General features: G+C 48.6%; 1 protein-coding gene across 2 annotated transcripts in view; it reads left to right on the top strand.

Annotated features, from left to right (window-relative positions):
• The first annotated feature begins 1620 nt into the window (after nt 1-1620).
• The window catches only part of Slc1a7 (solute carrier family 1 member 7), a 43052-nt gene continuing 19469 nt past the window's right edge, over nt 1621-25203 (top strand). Inside the window, exons 1-2 of one of the 2 annotated variants that reach the window (XM_027945039.3) lie at nt 1621-1770; nt 9077-9156. In XM_027945039.3, coding sequence (XP_027800840.2) covers nt 1636-1770; nt 9077-9156 — 215 coding nt within the window. In that variant the 5' untranslated portion in view covers nt 1621-1635. The remainder of the gene's footprint in view (nt 1771-9076; nt 9157-25203) is intronic. The other variant, XM_027945040.3, reaches the window with a different exon arrangement.

Genomic DNA, 25203 nt, shown 5'->3' with positions numbered 1-25203 from the left:
GGAAGGCTGGGAAAGGAGGTGGCCTTGGAGGATTGGGGTCTTACAGTTGGTTGGGGTCTCTCGGACTTGAATCCACCGGTCCCCCACTCCTCTCTCCACCCCCCCACCTCCAGTGACTGCAAAGAGCAGGGGCTTCAGAAGGTCTACTGGACTGAAGCTCCTTAGGAGGCCTGTAGCCCATTTCCCTAATTCTCAAAAGGGCAAGACTAAGCCCAGAGAGGGCGAGACCGGAAGCTGATGGCATTCGGCAGAGTTCTAGTGTCTCCTTCCTGTGGCCTGGGAGCCTGTGCCCCAGACCCCTCTGTCCTTCTGCGGCAGACCCTTGGCCCCACCCCCTTGTCAGCAGGAGGCAGGCCCTGCTCACACCCCACACTCAAGCCTGTCACATCCCCTCCTCCACTGCTGCCACCTGACTGCCCCTAATGGGATTGCAGATTCCTGATGAAATTAACCAAAGGATTAATTCCTCTGGTTTTAATGACATGACAGTCCACAAAAAACTTTACAAAGAAAATCTTTCTTTAGAATGCCGTGTGATAACGATCCTAACAGCCCTGGCCCCTGTTCAGCACGCAGGCGTTCACCACCGCTTTTCCAGATACTCTCGGTATAGAATTTTGCACCAGCCCTAGGAAAGTTCATCTCTATGGGTGGGAGGAAATGCCTCATCCAGAGCTAACAGCTAGTAAGTAGCAGAACTGGATATTGCATACAGACCTCCTAGCTCTGTCATCTTTAAAATTAACAGGATAGCCCACAGTAGGGGCAGCCTTAGGTTTAAGGGCCCTGAAGAAGGTGCAGTGGGTGGTGGCCCGGCTCAGAATTGAATTCGGGTCCCTTGAACTCAAAGCTACATTTCTCACAGTACTAAGTGCCCGGGACCCCATCTATCTGTTCATGGGTAGAAACTGAACTTCATTTCACCACGTACTAGCTCTGTGACCGTGACCAGGGCACTCTGGCTCCTGGAGTCCCAGTCTCCCTTTTCAGTGACATGAAGGTGGGGATCTGAGGGTAACTGGGAGGAGTTCCCATGATTAGTGTAAATAAAGCAGCAGAACAGGCTGGCTCCCAGTGCTCACTGGCTCCTCATCCCCTCTGGCTCTTCATGTATTAAATGGTATATTAATAGTTCTTTTCCCTTGGGATTGGTGTAAGGATTAAAAATGCCAATATGAGTAGTGTGCTTCCAGAATGACACCCAGTGCCCAGTAAATGTCTAATTAATGTTGGCGACTGCTGGTATCTTATGGCCTTGCTCTCGGTTCCTTCTGGAATGAAGTGGTGGGTAAAGATCAAACCAGCCAAGCAGAGGTTCCTCTTCTTCCTCCTCCCATCCCTCCACAGTTCTAGAGGAGCTCTCGGCTTTGAGGCTGAACTCCCAGACCACGTGGCCTGCTCTAATTTCCCAGGCCCTAATCTGTTCCCTTGTTCCTAATGATGCGGCTGGTAATAGGATTGTGGCTTCCCTCCCTAGCGGCCACCCAGGCCATGGCTGTGGGGCCAGCAACTGGTGCTTAGCAACTCCGACAACCTGCGTGCCAAGGAGCCGGTGTGCAGCCCGGACCCCGTGCCCTGGCCAGTCTCATATGCATGGAATGGTGCTGTGCCCCGTGCCAGAAGGCCCCGCTCACCATGGTGCTGAGTGCCTTCCTGGCGCGAGGGAGAGACGTGTGCAGGCGGAATGGGCTGCTCATCCTGTCTGTGCTGTCTGTCATCGTGGGCTGCCTCCTTGGCTTCTTTCTGAGGACCCAGCGCCTCTCCCCACAGGTGAGCCGCCCAGAGCACCTCAGGGTCCCTGTTAGGAGGAGTGTGCAGGCTTGAGGGATCTGGGGCTCCCCGTGATATGATTGCCAGTGAGTCACTCTGCCTGTCTGGGTCCCCGTTTTCTCCTCTGTAGCATGGGTCTGATAAATGCTTGGCAGGACTAGAGCAGACACAGAAAAATGGCAAGAGAAATTAACAAAAAGGAGAGAGAAAATAACAAAAAACCTGGCACAGCCAGGCGACTAGGGGGCAAGGAGGCCCTGTTGAAATGACTGGGGGCCTAAGGGCTCTGGTGGAGGAGACAGAGGAGTCTCATAAGAGCTCAGCACTCAGCTCCTACAGGCAGCCCAATGACTAGAGGTCCAGGAAGGGATTTGTAGGCAGCAGTCACAGCAGGAGCCACGCACAGGGCTGTGGAAGACTTCAGGTAAGCTGCAACATACAGTGGGAGGCAGGGTCCGCAGGGTCAGAGGGCTGTCGCTAGATCAGGACTTGGGGCAGGCATGAGAAGACTATTAACAGAAAAATGAAGCAGACAGTTCTGAGTTTGGAGAGATGCCTGGGTGCCGGGAAGAGGACCGGGATTAGTGGGGCAGGCAGAGACCACAGGGGGCAGTTGTAGGGGTGAGGTCTGATAGGATGAAAGGGGCAAATATGAGAACTGTTCCTAACAGAGGAGGTTTCAGGGTGCAGTGGCTGATTAGAAATGGTGTTAGGAGACAAAAGCAAGGGGGCCTCAGGTTTCCAGTCTGGATAACCTCCATGGGGAAGATGCATTGACTCGTTCCTTCCCTCTCAAGCTCCAGCTCCTGTGGGAGAAGGGAGGACACTCACATGGTGTTAGAGAAGGAATTATTCTGACATTTGTTCAAGTAGTAAGGAAGACTGAATACTATTGTGACAGGTGTCAAGACTTCCTGGAGGGACAGATAGAACTCAACTCTAAATACAACAAAGACAGCTGGGGATTTATAGCCAAATATCCAGCAAAGGGATACCCCCCCCCCCCCGAAATTGCTAAGGGGAGACATCAAAAGTGGGGAAGTGTGCCTGAAGGCAGGCCAGGGTGACCAGATACTCAGAGTGGGGGTGGATTTGAGGGATGAGGGATTTTCACTAAGCTGAGTTGCCAGAATTTTGGTTAAAACTGTGTTATGCAAATTGAAGAAAAGGCACAAGGATAAGGCTTCAGTGAATAGAGGGCCTAGAGGGAGCTGTCTACAGTTTGGCTAAAGAGAGTTATGGTCAAGGGACTCCTGGAAGAGTCCTGATAAGATTCCTCTTCCTGCAGCTCACTGATACTAATACTTTCTCTACAACTGGGGATCCAGGCATCAGATTTTGTTTTCCATTAACAGATAATGCCATCAGGATGCAATAGCACACCTATGTAGTGGTGACCCAGGAGGCTGAGGCAGGAGGATCCCAAGTTCAAGTTCAGCCTCAGCGTCTTAGTGAGACCCTATGTCAAAATAAATGAAAAGGGCTGGGGATGTAGTTCATTAGTAAAGCACCCCTGGGTTCAATCCCCAGTCCAAAAAAAAGCAAAGAAAGAAGAAAATGCCCTCTCTCCAGGCACTGGGCCTCTGTCATGAGAACAACCTGGTCAATCTCAAGAAGTGACTAAGGAAAGCCACGCACTCTGGAGACAGAGGAACTTGAACTCTAACTCTGCTAATAAATGGCTGGGAAAAATCCTTTCCCCTCCTCGGGATGGGGTTATGGCTCCATGGCAGGGCACTTTCCTAGCACACGTGAGGCACTGGGTTCGATCCTCAGCACCACATAAAAATAAACTAAAAAAATGAAGGTATTGTGTCCATCTACAACTAAAAAAAAAAAAAATTAAATCCTCTCCTCTCTGTCTCGATTCCCTATCTATAAATGGAATGGGAGGAGGTCTATGTCTTCTAGAATTGAATTAGTGTAAAGAGTAAAGAGGATTCACCAGCATCCAGCATATAGAAAGTGCCTACTGAATTTTACTTTACCTTCCTTCCCTCATCTACCTGTCAAAGTCCTGCCTACATCAGGAACCACCCATATTCTGTATCTTCTAGAAAGTCTTCTAGAACTGTCTCTGTCTATAGTACAGTCTGTCCTGGGATCACACCTTGCAGCCTTGTCCTCGGCAGGCCAGCTGCTGGTTGCTTGCTCAGAGCTGACTGTGTCTGTTTCCCCAACAGACTGCAATAACCGAGCAACTCAGTTCTCTTGAATCAAAATGTGAGCCACGTGCAGTGCTAGGCCTGGGGAGTAGAGGTTTTGTCAGTGTTAAACCAGCGATGGCACAATTTGCAATCTGCTCTCTTTTGATTTTCCCCAGCAACAAATACACATTTCCCGAAGGAAGATCATTTTGTGAAAACAAATTGGAATGCCTATTATTAAAAGCCAAACCCATCTGGGGCCTCCTATGCCAGAGCTGCCTTTCCCATCTGTTTGGACATGCAAATGTGTTCCCGTCTGTATTAACCTGCCAGATAAACTGAAGGAAGGATGTGGAGTCTTAGAACAATTACTTGGCAGGAATTGGGTTTCTTAGCATCTTACTTTGAAATCCAGGATTTCTCTGTTTGATCTCTTTGCTTGTGACTCAGAAACTAAACCCATCTAATTTTGTAAGCTTATGCAACAGGCAAAAATCATAAACAATTTAGAACATGGTAGAATGTTCTATTTGTGAAAAGAAACTTACAAAATTATATGATTTTTACCTTTGGATATGAATAGCTAGTAAAAAAAAAAATATGGACTGTTTTGAGACTTCCAGTTAAACCAGTTAATGGGGAATTACAATTACATTCATTTTCCTCTCCTTCCTGGAAATTATAATAATGGAATTTTTAGAGGCTATGAACCACCCCAAACAAAGGGGATATAAAAGGAGATCGCTGAGAAAGGAAGCAGAGAGACTGCATCAAATTCGGCCATGTGGGAAGAGGATGGAGTTGAATGATCTCGTTTAGTAATGCGCAGAAAGCCAACATCTTAATGTCTATAGAAGTGAGACCAAGCAGCTTGTCCTGCAGAACTCCAGAAGTGCTCTGGATTTGGAGGTGCACAGTGTGTTCTAGGCTCAGGTGAGGTATGGAGTTGAAAGTAGGGACATTGGCTGGAATTTTGTAATTAGAGTAATGAGACCCCAAGGGCCCCTCCAGTTTATGGTGGCCAGAGGATCTCCATCCTCCTGCCTCTACCTCCTGCCTGTCCAAAAAAAGAAACAGAAGCTTGACTTAGGGACATCAGACCTACCTGCATGTGCTGGGGAAAGGGACAGTGGTAAGGCACAGGCTTCAAACAAATTAACAGACACCTGCACTAGATTTCTGTCCACAGTCTCCTTCTACAATGGGAGGAAGAGAACTCACTGAAGGCTTGGAGCAAAGATCTCCAAATCCTGATAGAAAGGAATTTCCACTCTACCCATCTCCAGCAAAAAAGCCAGGTTGCACCCATTACCCTGCCCCCAGGGGCCAATCAGTTGACAAACCCCTACATACATCTAAGTTCAGTGCTTTACTCTTTTTTTTATTGTTAAATTTATTTATTTATTTTAATTAGGTATATATGACAGCAGAATGCATTTTGATTCACTGTACACAACTGCAGCACATCTTTACATTTCTCTGGTTGTACACGATGTAGTATCACATCCTATGTGCAGTCATACATGTACCTAGGGTAATGGTGTCCATCTCATTCCATCATCTTTCCTGCCAGTGCTTTACTCTTAATGTGAGCAGAAAGCCAAAGTCACCAGAAATTTAAGGAAAGCAGCTGCAAATGTAAAATAAACTAAACAAAGAGAAAAATAAATCTTCTTTTCTCAAAAAAGAAGCAAAGACAATGCAGGGAGTAGAATACAACTTTTGAAATCTTTTCTTAAGATCTTTGGTGACCTGAGAGAAGATACAGTTACCATAAAACAGAACAGAATATGGGGGCTGGGAGTGGGGCTCATGGTTCAGTCCCCCACACCACAAAAACAAACAGGCAGAAAGCAGAATGGGATGCTAAAAAGAAGGAACAATACATTGGAGAATAAGAAAGAGCTTTGGGAAATCAAAAAATAGAAGAACCAAGATAAAAATGTCAATAGTTGGGACACAGTTGTAGAAATCACTCAGAAAGTAAAACAAAAAGATGAAAATAGAAAAAGAAAATAGAAGCAAAGTGGAGTGCCCAACATGCCAATTTTAAAGAGTGTTAACAGTAAAAATGGAGGAAAGAAAAAAAATTGCAGAGAATACTCCAAGTTTCTCAGTGTCAAGGAGGCATAGCACAAGAAAGAGAAGAAAAGAAAATTCCATCACATACTATCACACGTCACCATGAAATTACTGAAAAGTGAAGATAAACAGATGTCTTTAAACAGTTCCAAGGGAATAAGAACAGTTCTCATGTAAGGAGCAGGAGACGTAAGAATGGCTTTGAACATCTTAAGCAACACTGGAAGTTAAAGACAAAGGAGAAATGCCTTCAACGTTGGGAGCAGAGATTATTTTCAACTGAGAACCTTACCAATGACCAGGCTGCACGTAAAGATTCACAAGTTTCCCTTCCTCCCAGCCTTTCTCAGCTACCAAAGGAGATGTTCCACGAAAACAAGAAAATAAACTAAACAAGGGACCCAGGAAACAGGGATCCTATGCTGGATAAAGTCCCAGAATGACAGCCAGAAGAGGCCCATGACAGCCTCTAGGGCTTAGAGAGCAGGCTGTCCAAACTGGGATGGGAAGGCAGAGAGCTGTCGGAGGGGAAAAGGAAACCGAGGTACCTGTGTGCATAGAAAATGCTATTATTAGACATTTAAAAAAATATTTTTTAGTTGCTAATAGACCTTAATTAATTAACTTATTTATTTATTCATATGCGATGCTGAGAATCAAACCCAGTGCCTCACACATGCCAGGCAAGTGCCCTATCACTGAGCCCCAGCCCCAGCCCCTACTACCAGACATTTTAATAGACAAGTTGAAACATTTGGAAGAAATTGATGAGTAGTTCATTAAATGAAAAATCATTTTGAAATTTTTCATTTCAAAGCAAATGAAACATCAGTGAATTACTAACTTCAGGAGGAAAATAAAGGTCTAACAGATGAGAAGGCCAGGCTGGAGCACATTACTTGGCTCAGCAGTGAACATATTTGATGGTCAAAATTTTGTAAACCTCGACTACTGATTCACCCGAAAATTGACATACGAATAATGGTGAAATGGGAAGAGGAACAGAGCAGGCGGGGACGAAGTCCTCATCATCACGGCAGGGAAGTTAATAGATGTCAAACTGGTAACATGAGAAATAGCATTGTAACCACATTAGCTAGAAATAGTCATACTAGGGGAAACAGAGAAGTTGAAGGTGTTCCTTCCTGGGAAGTTGAAGGGTGGAGATAGAGAGGGGAGGAAGAGGCTATCTTTTATAATTACAGCACTATTCAGTTTATAGAAAAAAATGCATATGTGGATTATAATTAATCTAAAATATATAGATGCAATGAGTATACTTCTTTAAAAAGCCAATTTTCCAGGTGCATTGGAAATAGTAGAATGAAACTAGGAAGCCTGATTCTCTGTCCTCTCTGTCACTCCATGAACAAGTCACCTCCCCCTCCTGGTTCAGTTTCTTCCTCTACAGAATGAGTGGGCTGGACGAGATCTTTAAAGCCCCTTGGAGCATCAAAATCCTATGATTTGAGGCTTTAAAAAGCATCAGACCATTAACAGATCCTCATGTTTGGCACTGATATTTTAGAAATGGTTGCAAGCACAAAAATGTAACTTGGATGGTGTTTGAAAGTCCATTTGTCTGCCTCACCCACAGCCTCACCGGCTGGAGAAAGGGGCCCCAAGCCAGAGTTGCCAGAAATAGCAAAACTGAATTAAATTTAAACCTGAGAAAACAGCACACCCCATTAAGTTAGACTTTTAGAGAAACAATAAATCATGTTTTAGAACAAGAATGGATTATTATTATCTCAAAGTCAAATTTATCTGGGCTTGGTGGTCCCTCTGCTTCTGCTTCAGGGATTTACTCCTGTGACTTGTCATCAGGAGAGCAGATGGGGCAAAGATTTGGGACCCTGGAAAGATCTGGGGATAGGCCTGAGCCCACAGCTGATGAAGGGGCAGATGCTAGAACTCTGCCTAGTGGGGATCTTTGATACTGATTGGTGTATAACCATCCAATCAGGTCTTTTCTCGGCATTTGGAGGGAAAGGCTAGAGAGTGGACCAGCACAAGTGGAGAAACTTTCTCTCAAGAGGGCAGTGGTCTGCTTATAAGTCCTTCTTCTCATAAATGAAACTGGGGACTTGGGCAGGAACCATTCCTAATTTATTTTGGGGTCCCCAGTATGATTCCCATCACAGTATGGGTTGCAGGAACAATGCTCAGCCCTGCCCTCTTGCCACTTAGGTCTGCTGTTGAAGATGGATTCTACACCATGGATCAGATAGGCTGGTGAATGGAGTCAATGGGGAGAGATGTTGTTTACTGGGAGTACTGAACATTTATTCATCCAGGTGCTGTGCTAAGTGCTTATGTGCATTCTCTCACTGAGCCTCCCAGTAACCGTCTGAGGTAGTTATTGAAAGGAAAGTGACCACTACACTCGGAGCAACCAAGAGATCTTTATTGTGGTTGTGTCTGATTAACAGGGAAGGAAGAGAGAGAGAGAGAGAGAGAGAGAGAGAGAGAGAGAGAGCAGAGAAAGAGAGAGAGGGAGGAAGAGAGCAAAGCGAGTTGGGGGAGCCCTGCAGCCAAAATCTAATGGGGTCTCTGGGTCTGCAAGCTGCCTTATTGTCATACAGTGATTGGATCATGCAGTAGTTGCTAAGGGTGTCATCTTCTGTCTTCAGACAGACGGGGCAGAGACCAGATGTGGGTTTCCATTGGACCAGACAGGTGGGGGTCAAGTGTTCAGCCTTGAATGAGGTTGAGTGTCCAGCCTTGAGGCAAACAGTGATAAAGAACTAGACGGATGGGGGTCAAGTGTCCAGGCCACCCTGCAGCTAACATTCATTCAGCCTGCTCCGCAACTAACAGTTATCATCTTCATGTTACAGGGGGAAACTTGGGTGGGATCACCTGCTTAAGGTCACACAGCTGGTTATGAAGGGGAGTTGCTGGGATTGGAACCCAGGGCTGTTTGGCTCCAAAGCCTGTTCTTTCTCCCTTGACTCTGCAGCCCATGAGCTAGACAGGAGGGTGCAGATGTGATAGCACTTTGCAAATGGCAAAGAATTGAGCGACCAAGAAGTCTGTGCCACCTGCTATAACTCCAGCTCTTGCTGTGTTTTCAGGAAATTAGTTATTTCCAGTTCCCTGGAGAGCTCTTGATGAGGATGTTGAAGATGCTGATCCTACCACTGGTGGTCTCCAGGTGAGAAGCAGGTGGGGCGGGGGCAGGGCAGTCTGTCCCCTGGGCTCCCCTGCTGTTGAGGAGTGAGCCAGCTCCTCTGCCCTCTCTTTATTTTTTTTTAATTTTCTTTCTTTCTTTCTTTTTTTTTTTTTTTTTTTTTTTTTTTTTTTAGTTGTTGTTGGGACACATGCCTTTATTTTATTTATTTTTATGTGGTGCTGAGGATTGAACCCAGTGCCTTGCACATGCTAGGCAAGTGCTCTACCACTGAGCCACAATCCCAGCCCCCCTCCGCCCTCTCTTGTAAGGTGGGGATGAAGCTCCCAGGTCAGGGGCTCCTCAGTGGTACCTCGTGCTCCTACTGGGAGGCTCTTGTAGGCAGCATTCAGATCTCTGACTCAGTCTTCTAAACTCTGCTGAAAGCCACCTCCTTCAGGACTCCTCCTCTGACTCCTCATCCTGCTCTGGTTCTTGTCTCCTCTTTGTGCATCCTTGGAGTCATTCATGGAGCTGGTGAATTTGTCAAGGTCATCAGTGACCTCCATGTTGCTAATTCCAAAGGACAATTTCAGTTCCTGTTCTGCATGACTTCTCCATCAGCAGTTCATATTATTGGTCCCTCTTACCCTCCTGGGACACTCTGCCAGTGGCCTTGCCCTCCCCTGGCTTCTGCCCCTCAGCTTCTCTTCCTCTGCTCAGCCTTGACATGTTGCAGCCTCTCAGGCCTTTCCTGCTCTAACCTCATGGCTTCAATATGCCACCCATGACCCAGGGCTCTTAGGTGTAGGAATGTGAGCTCCACACTTGATTAACCAGCTACCTATTTGACATCCATGTCAATGTTTCTTTCACAAGCATTTTAAGTTTAGTGTCACCAACTTGAGATTTTACCCAGCAGAACAGTTCCTTCTGTTTTTTGCTGTCACTAACCGCAGCTCCCCGTGCCCAGGCCCTTGGTCACCCCTTTCCTCACCCCACAGTCAGGCAATAGCAACTTCAGCTCAACTCATCCCTCCCCGTAGGTCCAGGGCTCTCTCTTTCATGTCCTGACTCCACAGTAATCTCACCTAGGTTCTTGTCCCCCACTACTCTGCCCCATCTGTTCTCCACCCAGTGGCAGAATGAACTCAATATTTGCCTTCAATAGCTTCCATGTATTTAAAATAAACCCTAAGCTGGGCGCAGTGGTCCATGCTTATAATCCCAGCAGCTCAGGAGGCTGAGGCAGGAGGATCACAAGTTCAAAGCCAGCCTCAGCAACGGCGAGGTGATAAGCAACTCAGTGAGACCCTGTCTCTAAATAAAATTTAAAATAGGGCTGGAGATGTGGCTCAGTGGTCAATCTAAGTTCAATCCCCAATACCAATAAAAATAAACCCTAAAATCCTTTACCTGGTCTAGGAAGCCCCATATGGTCTGCTGCTTCCTGTCAACTCCACCCCTATTTCATGTCACATTCACTCCAGTTCTGAGGGCCTTGGTCCCTTAGGGAGGCCAGACCCTCCCACAGCTCAGGACCTCCACACCTGCTGTCCCTTCCACCTGGAACATGCTTCCCCTGTATCTTACACCCCTTCCTCCTCCTCTCTGTGTAGATCTCAAAACTTACATGTCACCCCCTTACCTTAGAAAGGCCCTTCCCGCCCGTCCCCGCACACCACCTTGCTCTCCCTTGCTCTGCCCTTTCTCTCCCTGGTGCTCACTGTATTGTCATTCTGCACGTATTCATTGTCTCTTTATTTTCCAATGGATGGTAAAGCAGCATCAGCACTCTGTTGACATTCAATTCCGGGTTGTCAGCATCTAGCCAAGTGCCTGTCACATAGTAGACACTCAATAATGCTTGTCTAATGAACTAATGAATGAATCAACAACCATGCACTGTGCTTCTTGAGTACTTTTCCCTGTAGTGGGCACTGCAGATACAGAGATGACCAGGCACTTGTCTGACCTCAAGGAACTTGCAGGCTGTGGGGGAGACTGGCGAGGAGATGAAAAGAGGGAGGATAGGACTCCCGCCAGGCTGTGTTGGGCCCCTTTGCTGTTGACTCTCCTTGCTGCCTGGGCATTCTGTTCTACTCAGAGGACACTGCAAATACAGAGCATGGACCCTGGAGTCATACTGGTTCCTGTCCTGCTCTGCCATTTGATGGCTATGTGCCCTGGTGTAAGTCGCTCAGCTTAAGGGAAAAAAGCCAGTTCAGAAGTCCAAGGCCTGGGTACTCGACCTGCCCCTCACTGTTGTGTGATCTGGGAGAAGGCACCCTCCACGGGCTCCTGTGCTCCCTGTGGCTAAGGGCTGGTCCAGCTCCCCTGAGCCCTGGCTCTCGCCCCTGGTCCCCTCCACTAGGCTGGAGTGCTTTTTCTTGGCTAGAACAGGAATGTAGTATTAACTTGAGAAAAGCCAGTGTATTCATACATTTCATTTGTTTATATACAGTTTGGGCTGATGCAGAGCAACCACGTCACTGAAAAATGGAAATGCTCTAACATTTTCCAACCAAGGGAGAATTAAACCTTCTTGGGGGAAGAATGACGCATTTCTGGGCCCCAAATCTCCTGAACCCTCCTTCCTTGGTTCTCAAATGGATCTATAACCCGTCATGCATCAACTAATGTTTCCTGAGCTTTGTTCTTGCTGTCCCAGGGCTGGATGTCCCTGCTCCTAAAGAACACCCACACTGGTGTGGCTGTCATTCAGGGAAAGACGAATCTCCAGAGCCCCTTTGACAAATTTGTGTCAGACCTCACCCAGGGTTTACTGCACCAGAACTGCCAAGGGGCTGAGTAGGGCTGTGTTTTTAAAGCCCCACAAATATTATGATTTAAAAAAAAAAACAGATGGTCTTGGGGTCTGTCCTCTGGCTGGGCAGCTTGAGTCCAGCATAAGATCGGCTACTCTTCCATCCCCAGTAGCTCCACACTGCGCCCCAGAAATCAGAGGCTTTGGGGGTATATTGGTCACAGGCAGCGGGGAGGGTTCAGATTCAGGATACTTTGCTTCTGGTTCCAACAAGCTGCAAGTCTGGGCTCAAAGACTGGCACCCATGTCTGCTCCCATCTCATCTCATAACAGCCTCTGCCTCCTCCCTACACCAAGCCCTGGAGATAGACTGCCACCTCATCTGTCTCTAAGCTTTTGTGTCTGCACACTGTCAATCCTGCTGAGCCCCTGCCTCCGATGCCCTGTCTTCTATTTAGTTCTCACCCTGTACTCGTGACCGATTTACTAACTCAAGTTTCTGTCTGTGAAATCCTCCCACCCAGCTCCTTGTTTGTTGGTAGCCACTGAGGACAGCCTGTGTCCACCTCTGATAATACTTATAACCTGGATGTGCCCGATGTTGTTAGGTAAATGAATCTGTGGTCATAATTGATGAATCTCATTATGAGGTACGGGCATCCTTTGGGGGTAGTGGCGTCTATTTGAGTAAATGAAATAGCATTCCTATCTGGAGTAACCACTCTTCTGGCTGGACAAGAAGTAGCCCTGCCAAGGACCAGGTCCAGTTGGCATGATCCCTCATGGTAGGGTGGTGTGTGCTGGGAGGGGATCAGGTTCTCCCCACCTTGGTTTCACAATGACCTCCTTTTGGTGGTCAGCATGACCAGCAGATGTAAAAAGATGATGAGATGTAAAGAGCTGTGGCAGTAGCAGTGAGGTGGACAGGAGAGATGGTTCTGCCTTAGAGGACCTCACCATCTGGTAGGGAGACCATCACAGAGACTCTTTGTTCCATAGAAGGGAAGGGAGGTCCCTGGGGAGTGAGGCAGGGCCCACAGGGCTGAGTTGGAGCCCAGCTCAGTCACTGTTCCCAGCATCTTCTAACTCTGGGGCCTCTTTCTAGAATCTATTCTAATCCAGCCCCTAGCCTGAGCCCCTCAGATATGCTACTGTCCAGCAGGATGCCACCTATGCCTGCTAGCTGTGGCTGCGGAAGTCACAGTGAGGGAGGGGACCAGCAGCACAGGCAGGATGCCAAGGACCTACAGGAGGTCCAGGACAAGAACAGGAGCTCTGTTCTTATCACTAGATGTGCCCACTTAACCAAGTCTCTGACCACCTGAGCCTCAGTGTTATCTGTAAAATAGGAGAGGCATCTTCCTCCCAAATGAGAAAGTGACATGCCCAAAGACCCAGCACACCTCTGAGGATGTTACAAATGCTACAGATTATTTAAATGTTACTAATTATTTAAAGCTTCTCCAAGGCCCAGGTGATTCATGAAACCCTGCACTTCTGTTTCTGCTCTCAGCAGGCAGCCCCCTTGGGTGGCCCCTTTCTTATATGGGGTTTGGCCACTAGAGCTTACCTGACATCTCTCCTGGGAAGTCCCCTCAACTGAGCCCCATGTGGTGCTCCCTCGACACCAATATAGACCTGCATGTAGCACCTATGTCACATACACCATGTCTCCGGTGGCTTTTTGCAGAGGTATGGACAACCTCTCTCCCATTTCACCATGATGTGCTCACCTACTGCCCAGGCCAGTCCCCCAAAGCCTCCGCCTTTTCCATGAACTCTGTGCTCACTGTATCTTGCTTTTGGCCCTCACACTCCTGTAACCCAGCAGTTTCTCCATTCCCCAGTCATGTGGACATTGCTCACTCACAAGTTTCACTCACAAAGATCACAGGCTGTCAGCTTTCTCCTGACTGTCCCCCAGTTATCTATTGCTATGTAACTTTACCACAGACTCGACGTAAAACAAATCTAGGGTTTTTGTGGCGTGGAAGCCCACGCCCTCACTTCAGTGTCTCACAGGGTCTCAGCCAAGGTGTCAGCAGGCCTTTGTTTTCATCTGGTGGCCCTGCCATGGAAGAACCCATTTCCAACTCCTTGAGGTTGCAGGCAGAGTCATTTCCTTGTGGCTTCTTAATGGCTGCCAGCTGGAGGTCACTCTGGGTTCCTAGAGGCCATCTGCAGTTCCTGACTGCTAGCTCCCTTCACAGGCAATTCACAGCACGGTCCCACACTTCCCCTGAGCTGGGGAGTCTCTCACTCTCCAGTCCTCTTAGACCAAGTCTTATACAATATGATCATATGAGTGACATCCCATCATAGCCTATTAGAAGCAAGTGACAGACCTGCCCGTGCTCAGGAAGAGGCCTACATTGGGCAAGGACTCTTGGAGGTTTCCTCATGGGATATCTACCTCTTTCTCTCTCTTCACCTTCCTTCTAATTCTGCCCCCAGACAAGCCAGAAATCCTGCCTTTGTCTTCCAGAATCACTTCTACTCATGCTCTGTCCCTGGAGCACGGGGCTGGGTTGGGGGCTGCTGCTGCTTGGTTTCTAATCCAGGTGGCTCATCAAGAAATTTCTGAACAACCACAGCTCTCTTACTGTGGAAATAACTCTGAAAAATGCACTTTATCTAGCCTAGGGATTAGGAGGTACCCAATAGTGTTTATTAAATGTATAAAGAGCAATAGGAGCACAGCTGGAGCAGAGGAAAGTTTCCTGTCCAACATTTGAACCTTTGTGACATGGTGAGGAGTCATCTTTTAAAGATTATTTTTGTACATTTAAAGATGTGTTTGTAATTTTAAAAAATACATAAACAAATTACAAATATTTTGGATAACAGAGGGAAAAAAACATCATTCCACAATTCAAATTCTGCCACTTGTATTATTATTATTGTTGTTGTTGTTGTTATTATTATTATTATTTTAAATGTTTGCTCTCGTTTTAGTAGTGAGTTCATAGATCCAGGGTGTCCTTGGTGATTAGTTCAGAGGCTCAATCTTGCCTGGTCCCCAGAGCTGGTCAGCCAATTCTCTGATGCTGCCAAGAGATGACCAAATAAACCAAATGCTAATTTATTCATTCACAGAGATAAATATACTTGCCAAAGGGGACAGACACATTCAACCTCTGGCCAGAGCATTCTCCCTATAGGCTCACCACATGGGAACCCTCTGGTTAGATCTGTTTGCTGGTGGGACAATTTCATTATTTAATTGTGGAACCAGTGTGACTCCAGGTTTGCCAGCTCTGTTCTTGTCTGAGGCCCCGACCTCATCATATGTGTATTTCTGTGAATTCAGTTACATGTGCTCTGAAAAAGAGAGAATATCATTTCAAAGAGGCAGAAGAACTCCTTCAAAGGGTGATGCCCAGATGGAGCGCACCTGCAGGGGAGGGACTGCTTTGTCCTCAGCCTGTCTCTTAGGGACTCAGCTCTGTGCTCCTAGATCACATCCACATGTCCTTCCAGGTACAAGCAGCTCCCAGCTCCCCTGGGGATTCTGAAGATAAGTACATTTTTAGCTAGTAGCCTCTGAATGTGGACTGACTGCTTCATCTGGTAGTCATCTAATTAGAGAGTAGCCATTCCAAGGCTGGGAGGATAAGCATCTGGAGGGCACTCTGACACGATGCCTACTGACTGTCACCAGCAGCTCCAGCTATCTTCAAAGGCAAGTTTAATTATGCTTGGTTATTGCTTTGTTACTGACACTGGAAAACTGTGTATGTCTAGCACAGTCCAACTCCTCATACAAACAGGAAGTCCAGTGTCTTGTTCTTGAGGCTTCTACCACATCAGCCAAGGTCAGCTTATTTTGTTCAGGGAAGCTTCCTTCCAGTGCCCAGTAGCTGAGAGAAGTAAAATGGCTGCCCTGCCATCCTGCAGCTCTGGTTCCTTATGCACAGCGTCACTGTGGATCACAGGTCCTGTAGGGCTGGCAGGAGTCTGCACACATCTCCTCTCAGATGCACATCTCTGCTCAGACCACAGTGACTCCCGCTCTTTGGTCCTAGATCACACCCCCATGCTCCATCATTGTTTATCAAAGCACCCCAGACATGCTCCTGTAGGGCTGGCAGGAGTCTGCACACATCTCCTCTCAGATGCACATCTCTGCTCAGACCACAGTGACTCCTGCTCTTTGGTCCTAGATCACACCCCCATGCTCCATCATTGTTTATCAAAGCACCCCAGACATGCTCTGAGATTAGCTCCCTGGGAGTTGAGACCCAACTCCCTTTCGGTCCTATGGGTTCACTCTGAGGGCCTTTTATGCCGACAGGCCTTGGTCTTGGGTGTTGTGGTGTATCACAACACTAACTTCAAACCACAGGGAGCAGGGATTGGGCCTTGACCTGATTTCTCTCAGGGCCCCTGGGTCTCCTGGACATTGGTGCACCTTTCCATTACTCTGTAGATCTGCCATCAAACCACAAAAGGGTCTCCCTTCTCCTGGACACTGTGTGCCTTCTCACCTCACACCTGCCCTTCCAGAGATTCTTCTCAAAATGAAATTGGCTATAAGAGGATTTGCTGTCTCTCTACTTCTGAACTTAGAAACCTTGGATAAAATTCAGAAAATTCTCTATCACGTGACACTGGCAAAGGAACAAATAATCTGACGGATAGGACACGTCACAGCGCCATCGTGTCCCTAAGTCAGGGGTGCTCTCCCATGGGCGTGCTCAGATGGGCACCAAGTGGTTTGCCCCCAGCTGTGTTCTCTGCACCTCCACTCTGACCGATCCCATGTTCATCACACCTTCTGCATCCAGAAAAGTCCAGCCTTTGGGATCGAGCAACCCTCTTTTCTCAGTCCCTTCCAGTTAGGACACTTCCCACTGCTTAAATTCCTTTTGCTTTTAATTTATAGCCTAACCCTCTCCCCATATATCGATAACTTTCTCCTCCTTTAAGTTCTTGGAGACTACCTTACTGTTAACTTCCACAAAAATAAATCTGCCTCCTACTTTTTTTGGTTTTCATTCAACATGTCGTAAGACTTTCCACACGGCACCCTTGCCTGGGGATCCTATTTTACTCTTCCGCTCAGGGCTAGAGCAGAGTTTGCAAAACCCTTTTCCCCTCACTAGACACTTGGGGTGCTGCTGGAGAGACTGCTGGGATACCACTGCACCCCCCGCCTCTGGAGTTACCTCGGGTTCTGTGATTTACAACATTTTCAGCCTCTACCATCAAACAGACACAATATCATCTGCAAATTTACAAGACAAGGCTTAGCAGGTGGTGTGTGTGTCCCATTATAGCCCCTCTGGGGCTGGAGATTTTGTCTAACCTTTAGAATTCAACTGAGCCTTGTTTTCACACATCCCCAGACAAGAGCCACACAAGGAACCAGGGGTGGCTAAACCAGCATCTGGATCCAGCTAGAGCCTCCAATTCTCCACTTGCTTTTTGCCAAACCCTCCTCTCCCCTCATTCTTCAATTTCTTAAACCAGGCATCATTCAAGCAAAACTCAATCCATGTGTTTATGATTCACTGAGACCGAGCATGGCAGTGTTTTGCAAGCTCCACATCACAGCAAAGAAATCCAAGTGTGTGTTTGTGGGTTTGTGTGGGAATCTGTGATGTGTGTCTGTACATGTGTGTGGGCTGAATGTGTGTTCTCTCTGTGTGTGTGTGTGTGAGTGTGTGTTGTTTTTCTTCCTGTTTCTTGTAGAATTTTAAAACTTACTTGTCTTAGAGTCAGGAAATCATGTTTGGCCAAAGAATCTCCCCCACTCCCTTCTCCCCCTTGCTGAGGAACTCTAGTTTGGCAGAAAACTCCCAAACACCCACGTTCTGACTTCTTGGAGATGGTCCTGGGCCAAGCAGCCTCTAAAGTCTGGTCTGGAAGCCAGGGTGCAGGGGCAGCTGCCCTGGGTTCCCCAGGACAGGCTGGGGGTGGAAGGGAGGCAGGAGCTGTGGGCAGCCAGGGGGCCAAATCTGGTATGGCCTGTGCTTCTGAACTCTGCTCTCAAGTCATGGGCAGCCATTCCTAGCAGAGCTCTGTGGAGTCTTCTGATGGGAGCCCTAGGGAGCCGCCTTTGGTCCTCTTGCCCAGTCAGCTGAGAACCTTACTCATCAAAAGGAAAACATGGCCCAGCTGTGGGCTGTGTGTGGGTCAGACCTTCAGTCTGGTGACTCTGAAAATTTCCAGTGGTCCCAGATGCCTATGCCCCTTCTCCCTTCCAGTTAGAGACCTCTTGTTCCTCAGAAGATCCATTCACAGTCACCTCTGGCCCAGCTCCCAGGTGAGCTAGCCCCTGCTCTGGTCTCTCTCAGTTACAGCTACCACCCAGAGCTTTGTGTTGTCCAGCTGCAGGTGTCACCAGCCCCTGGATGGAGCGCCCAAGGACCACAAACCCATCTCATTCATTTCCAGGACCCCAAGGCACCCAGAGCAGGAGCTCATCAGGGGTGGGATGGGAACATGTGCCAGGGTCTGGGGAGATGAGTGGGTTTTTGAAAAAGCTCTTGCTGCCCTTCTATGGAGAACCACTGCCCTGGGAGAACCTCATTCATGCAGGTCCTGCCTGAGCAGGTGGGACAGATACTAGACACCCCGCTGGTGAAGGGAAGGGCAGAGAGCTGTGTTCCCATGTGCATGGGCCTGGCCTTCCCTTTCTTTGGGAGTGGCTTCCCTAACATGACCTGGTGGTGACCAATCTGACAGGTGGGCCTAGGAAATCCCTGCGCATGGTGGACAACAGTGTGGTGGTCATCCTTAGAGACACTGCCCTGATGTTCTCTGCCACGTGAGAGAGAAAGGGGTAGGAGGCCAGCTCACACAGTGTGGAACTGGAGCCGACCCTTCATGGCAGGATACAGCTGAGAATGATGGTGGTCAGACATGAGCTCCGTGAGGGCTGCCTGGGGGCCTGGGAAGAGGGAGTTTCAGAGGGCAGCAAGGATGCCAGGGCAGCAGTGCCCCCTGCCCACTGGGAGCCACCTTTGCTCCCTGGAATCACCAGTGGAGCAGGAGAGGCGTGGCCTGTGTGGCTGCAGAGGGCTGCTGGGCCCAGCGGGGGCGCTCTCCTCGCAGGAGGTGGATGTCATCCTGGCACCAGAAGGGCTTTTTAGGAAGCCAAACCAGCCCGCAATGGCAGGGCTGACTCTGGAGGTGGTGGGTCTTTGTCCTCTGAGGTGTATATGCAGGGGTTGTAGAGAAATTTCTGCCTTCAGGAGGGTGTGCCAGGACCGGGAAGCCCAAATTTTAGCAAGCTGGAGTCAGGGCATCCTGCCTCAGGTCTTCGAAGGATTTGGCTTGGGGGCGGGGTGTGGCAGAGCCATCTGGGAAGTGTAAGTCCTCTGTGCTAACATGGCACTTGCCGTCAGCTGCCGGGCTTGTCATCTGCTCAAGGAAAAAAAGTAACCCAAGATGCTTGGAAGGGCTAAAGGGACCCTTCTCACCCAGAGACACCCTCCCCCGCCCCAGATGCCTCCTTCTCTGTGGGGTGGAGCCTGCAGCAGTGTCCCAGGGGCCAGTGTGGGAAGGCCTCTGTGACTAGGCCAGCTGAGGTCAGAACCCATGGATCTGGTCCAAGGGCTCAGGCTCCTCCCTGTCCCTCAGGTCTCCCAGAGGCAAGATGTTGGGACTGGCCGTGCTAGCAGACCAGGGTACCTGTGTTCTCACTGTGGCTTTAGCAAGTTATTTGCATACCTCCAGTGACTGGAACTTCACTCCTTCTCAAAGCAGCTCCTTCTAGGGCAGGACAACTCTGCTGCATAGTCACTCCTGGTGCCAAATCAAGGTCCCCAAAGCTTCCTCATCATTCCCGGTGTCCCCAGTCTGCTGCATTCTGGGTTCCATGGTGCTGCCCCCAGCAGCTCCCCCAGGCCTATGTCTCTGTCATCTGCTGCCAACCACAGCCACCCTTTGTGGGACACAGTCCCCTCCCCTGTCTCATTGGTAGAGGGTCTCAGTCTTAGAGCAGACCCATGGCATTCTTTATGAGTCCCCAGGCTTCTGGCCCCACAGGCTGAGGGTCCATCAGCCCTTTGGTGGCTCCATATGCCAGGTGACTCACCAGACTGGCAACAAACAAAACCCCACTGTCCCCTCTTCATGTGCTGCTATTGTGGCTCAGGCTCCCTCTCCCCCACAGTGTTTGTATTCTCCAGGCTGTTGAAGCCGAGTCCAGCCCAGCATGTCTGTGTTCAGTTGCATCGTGTCAGAATTGGCCCATGGTCCCAGCCTGCTGGGGTCCCTCATCTGACACATGAGCGGCTCCTCCCAGCTTCCTGTGCTCTATAAATCTGATCCACATGCTGTCAGCAGCCTTGGCCAAGCCATTGATAAAAATGACCAGAAAGAAGAGGTCTGAAAGTAGAGCCTTCCTCTAGAGGCCATGTCTACTGTCTGCAATAGTCATTCAACTTCTGTCCTTTTACCAACTCACCATCTGTTTCTGGAAGTCCTGGGGCCAACTCCCTCAATATCACACAGACTCGGTGCCAGGGCACTCCCTAAACTTGGCCAGGGGACCAAAGCTGGTTCAGATGACTGTTCTTAGGGAAGCTACGATGGATGCTCACAGTCACCAGAGCTCACAAGGTATCCTCTGATCCCAAACGTCCCCTGGTTTAACATCACATCTATCACACACCTGCCTCCAGGCCTGCCTATGCCAGGGTCTGGGATTCTGAGGCCCTAAAATTGAACTAAATCCAACCCTGTACTGAGGAGCTCCCAAACTATGGGCCAGGTGGTCAGACGACATTGACAACACAGGAGCACAAAGAATTGAAATATATTGTGTGTTTACTATTCTAAACCAGGATTGGCTCTCATGACAAACCAGCCATTAATCCTCCACTGGGAACAGAGGTAGGCAGAGGCTCTCGAACTTGCCCAAGGGCTCTGGCTAGTAAGACATGCCCAGGAGCTTTCTAGCCTATCCTGGGTCAGGCAGGCCTTCAGAGAAAAGAGGTGCTGCAACCTGAGAGGTGAGCAGCAGGAGAGGACAGGAAGGGAAGAGCTTCCTGAGACAAACAGGAAGCATAGGGTGCCTGAGAAGTGACCAAGATGGTGGCAGTCAGGGAAGGCCTCCCCCAAAAAGTGATGTCTAAGCTGACCTTGGAAAAGGCTCAGGGAAATGTCTGGGCTGGGGACATAGGGGCAGCACTGCTCGGTAACCAGCCCTCAGGCAGATGGCTGAGCTGCCCAGAGCTACCTGGTGTAAGAGGGGGTCATAATTCCCACCTGGGGGTTGGTGTAAGAACCAGGTGAGGCCAGTAAGCAGCCTTTTTCTCCCTTCACCAGGAGCTGGGCAGCGGCTGCCTCCCTTCCCCCAGCCCCTGCAAGTGGAACAATTACCAGATTGAATCGGGCGGGGCCCTGGGAGCCTGGCCAGCTCCCTACTGCCTCTGCGAGTCGGTGCCTCTCATTACCACAATCTCTTGATCCCCAGTCCCTGGGCTCTGAGTGGTGGCCAGATGGCTTAGGAGGCAGTTGCAGGCCTCTAGGCTCCTGGAGCTCTTCTCTGGGGCCCTCATGGGCCTTGAGGGCTCCCAGGAGCACCCACCAAGATTGGAATAGGATAAAAAAAAGGTTACCTATTGTTCCCCACCCCCACCATAAATCACAGAGCCAGGAGAAACATTTGAGGTCATCTTTATGGGACCTCCCACTCTATCTGGGTTTAGCATACCGAGGTGGTCATCTAGGCTCCACTTGGACATCTCCCAATACGGGGAGCTCCCTACCACAAACACTGGGGCCACAGCCAAGGGCAAATCAAGAACTTTGATAATTGAACTAAAAAGGTTGGATCACATTACAGTCATGGTCACTCCAAACCAGAACATGGGAGTGGGGGTGTTAAACCAGGTCTGTACCCCAAGAAGCCCTGAGGGAGAGAGAAAACCTCCCAGGGTTCTGAATCTGAAATCCCTGTTCCGGTTTTGACTCTAGAATTTACTAGCCTGGTCCATTTGCCTTCACCTCCCAGAGCTCTGTTTTCCTTATCTGTGACTCACTCAGACCTGGGCATCCACTACAACAGACACTAGGCAGAAGCAGCTAATGAACAATTGAAACGCTGTGAGTGCAATCAAGGAGCTAAATCCTAAATTTTTTAAAATTAATTTTAATTAAAATATAAAACAGGCCACAATGTAAAAATTTTACATGGACTATGCTTTGAAGTGGGAATATTTCAGTTCAAGTATTATTAAAATTAATTTTGCAAAAAATGCATTTTACCTGTTCCTTTTTATTTTTATTTTTTCAACGTGACTATTGGAACATTTTAAATGACAACTTTGGCTGGGATTAAGCCTATAGGGCAGCACTGATTTAGCAAGTTATTTAAGGATTGAATGAGGTAGATTAGATGTTCAGGGCTTGAGGAACAGTATATCTTGAGGCAAATTGTGGTTTATGCCTCTGTCAGGTGCTCATGTGTTCTGTAGCACATAAAAGATGCTCATTCTAGAGATTCTAGAAAACATGGACAAAAAAGAAAAACAAAATACAAATTACCTGTGAGCCCACCATCCAAAGAAAATTACTATTAACTTTTCTTTCTAGATTTTGTGTGTATACATACATACCATGTCCATATGGACTAAAGCGCCCCCAACCACCACTGTGTCCCAGCTTGTAGATTCTTAGAAAAGTCACTTTAACAGATAACTCTTGGACCTTGAGGAGCCCTGCTCTGGAAAGAGCCTCCTAAAGGACACACTACAGAATTTTCCACCTCCTTTCTTGTTACTGTGATTTCCAGGAGTGGCATGGGTCACACATTGGGATCAGTGCCTTCCTAGTACGTCCCCCTGCTCTTGGCTGCTGCCATTGCCTGCGGTCACATTGTCACCACCGGCAGCTGCCTGGGGAGCAGCCTCTGGATCAGCTCTTGCCAGCAGCTCCCACTCCCCTGGTCCCATTTCTGCTCCCCCTCCCTTCAGCCAGTAGGAAAGCCCTTCCCCTTTGGGGCTGGAGGGAGGGAGGTTACAGAGCAGAACTGCTTGGGTCCCAGGAAATGGGATTCCTTCCATTTTCTCCAGCAGCCCTCTCTCTCCTTTCTAGAGGAATGAGGGACCCACAGGGCTGGGGGTGGAGATCATGTTCTGTCCAGAGCCTATATTTCCTGCTTCCCATAGCTGCTTGTCCCTGTGTTGGCACCATCCCTGTGTAGGGTTATTTTTTCCTCCAGGCCTCTTTACCCCTTTCTGAAGTCTGTTTTTTATCCCTCTACCGCATAATCCCTCAAATATATCTCTCTACATTCTGCCCAGTAAGCTGGAGAGGGCTCACTTACCTCTAGGGCTTCCTGCAGGGCTATAACAAGTTGGTAAATTGCTTTTCTCCATTGCATTAGATTAGGAGCATCTTCTCAGTGATACCATCCATTGTAAAGGCTGCTTAGAACTCTGGCACACGGACTTGCTGTACCTTTTGATCTAAGTCTTTGCCCTTAAAGGGACCATTCCAGTACCCTTTGGGTACATTTTCCTCTGATATTCTCAAATGTAAGGAGTGTTTAGTTCTCCTCCTCAAACATCCAGCAAATTCTGCTAGATGAATTAAGCTGAAGTGCTGCCAGGCCCTTGCGCCCCACTCTGTGCACCACCTTGGTGGCTCTCAGTGCCCTCTGTCTGACATTCAAGGCCACTCACTGCTGCATTCAGTTGGTCTTTTCTGTCCCATTACCATTCTTCAAATATGACCTGAACTCTGTCCACACAGAACAACACAGTGGCCCCACGCTTTCAGCCTCCCCGTTAACTTCTGTTATCCCCTTCCCTGGCACATCTGCCCCACCTCCAACTCTTCCTTATCTTCTAAGAACCTCCTCCAAGAAGCCCTTCCTGACTATCCTAGCTGGAGTTAACCCTCATCCCCTAGAGAGATAGATAGTCCTTCTTGTCTCTTTCCTTGCCATACTGATGTATCCACCTTGTCCTGTGGTTATTTCACGTCCCCTCCTGTCCCAGATTTTTGTCTCCATCCCTACTCACTGCAGGAGTAGAAGCTCCCTAATGTCAGGAATGGGTGCTGACTTCTCTCTGTGGGCACAGGGCATGACACAGAGTGGCACAAATTTTAAAAAGACAGGTCTGGAGTTGGGGCCCGAGTTCTGATCCAGTTGGTCTGATCCTTCTCTCAAGGCCACAGCTTCCCTGAAGCCTGAGGTAGCTGGACTTGACTGTGGAATTCTGTTGGGAGAGAGGACTGCTTGGTTTGGGGTCAATGTGCTGGCTCTGGCCTGGGGTAATCTCCTGGATAATGATTACAGCAGCCCGGCTCCTCCAGCTACACAATCCCATTATGAGCCCTTCAGGATTTATGTCTGAGCCCCACCCTAAGCCCATCACTAACATATGGCATCCTGGCAAAGGATAATTCTAAACATTGACTCATTCATTCAATCACTCATTCATTAAGCCACAAGCTACTGGACTAGCCTGGGGCTAGCTCTGAGTGGACTCAGCAGATACCAACCTGGCCTGGAAGGTGCTTCTAGAAAACAGTAATTCAGTGAGGTGGGGACTGTGGGAGCTCAGATAAGGGGTTCCTTTCAGCAGGGTGATCAGGAAAGGCTTCCGGGAGGAGGGACCCTTGCCTCTTTTGTTTTCCCCCCAAACTTTTCCAGTCTATTCTTGTTTGAACATTTAGACAGTTTATTGACTGCTAAGAATAGCCTAGAAAGATCTTATAATTATGTTAAGAAAACTAATAACAACTACTTCTTTTTCTCCACATTTTGTACTGGCGCATTCTAGTTATATATAATGGTGGGATTGTTGTCACATACTAGTCCATGCACACGCTCTGTGTCTTCATATGGCAGGCCAGCCATGTGGCAGTGAGCAGGACAGCAGGGCTCAGGCCAGGGAATGGGCCTGTTGTCCTAGCCTTGGCCTGGCACTGGATGCTGCTGCGTGTAGTCTGATAAGAAGAGCGTGGATGGATGGGGAGGGATTATCTGCTCTTGTTGACATGATTAAAACCAGACAAATATTTCCTTTATCTGAGAGAATGAAAGGGCTTTGGGGGAAAAATCCTTTTGGCAGCAAAACAAAGCACAAGCATTTCCTTAATTAATCTCTGTCCCTCCCCCTCCCCACCCTCCCCACACCCCTGCACCAGCCACAGACTCTCTGGGTCTGACCTGCACTAGTGGACAGAGGGGTCAGATGGGGGTGGCCAGCAATGGGGAAGAACTGAGCAGCGAGCGATCCGCAAGCACCCTCCACGCAGCCTTCCACGAGGGAGATCTGGTCTAGGTACCAACCCACGATGGCCCAGACTGGCTCCTCTCTGAGAAGGGGACCACTCTTGTTGTCATTTTGGAGATGGGA

Source organism: Marmota flaviventris, chromosome 10 (genome assembly GCF_047511675.1).
Source record: "Marmota flaviventris isolate mMarFla1 chromosome 10, mMarFla1.hap1, whole genome shotgun sequence".
Lineage (NCBI taxonomy): Eukaryota > Metazoa > Chordata > Mammalia > Rodentia > Sciuridae > Marmota > Marmota flaviventris.
The sequence above is the reverse complement of the archived record's forward strand: the minus strand, read 5'-3'. Positions and strand labels throughout refer to the sequence as shown.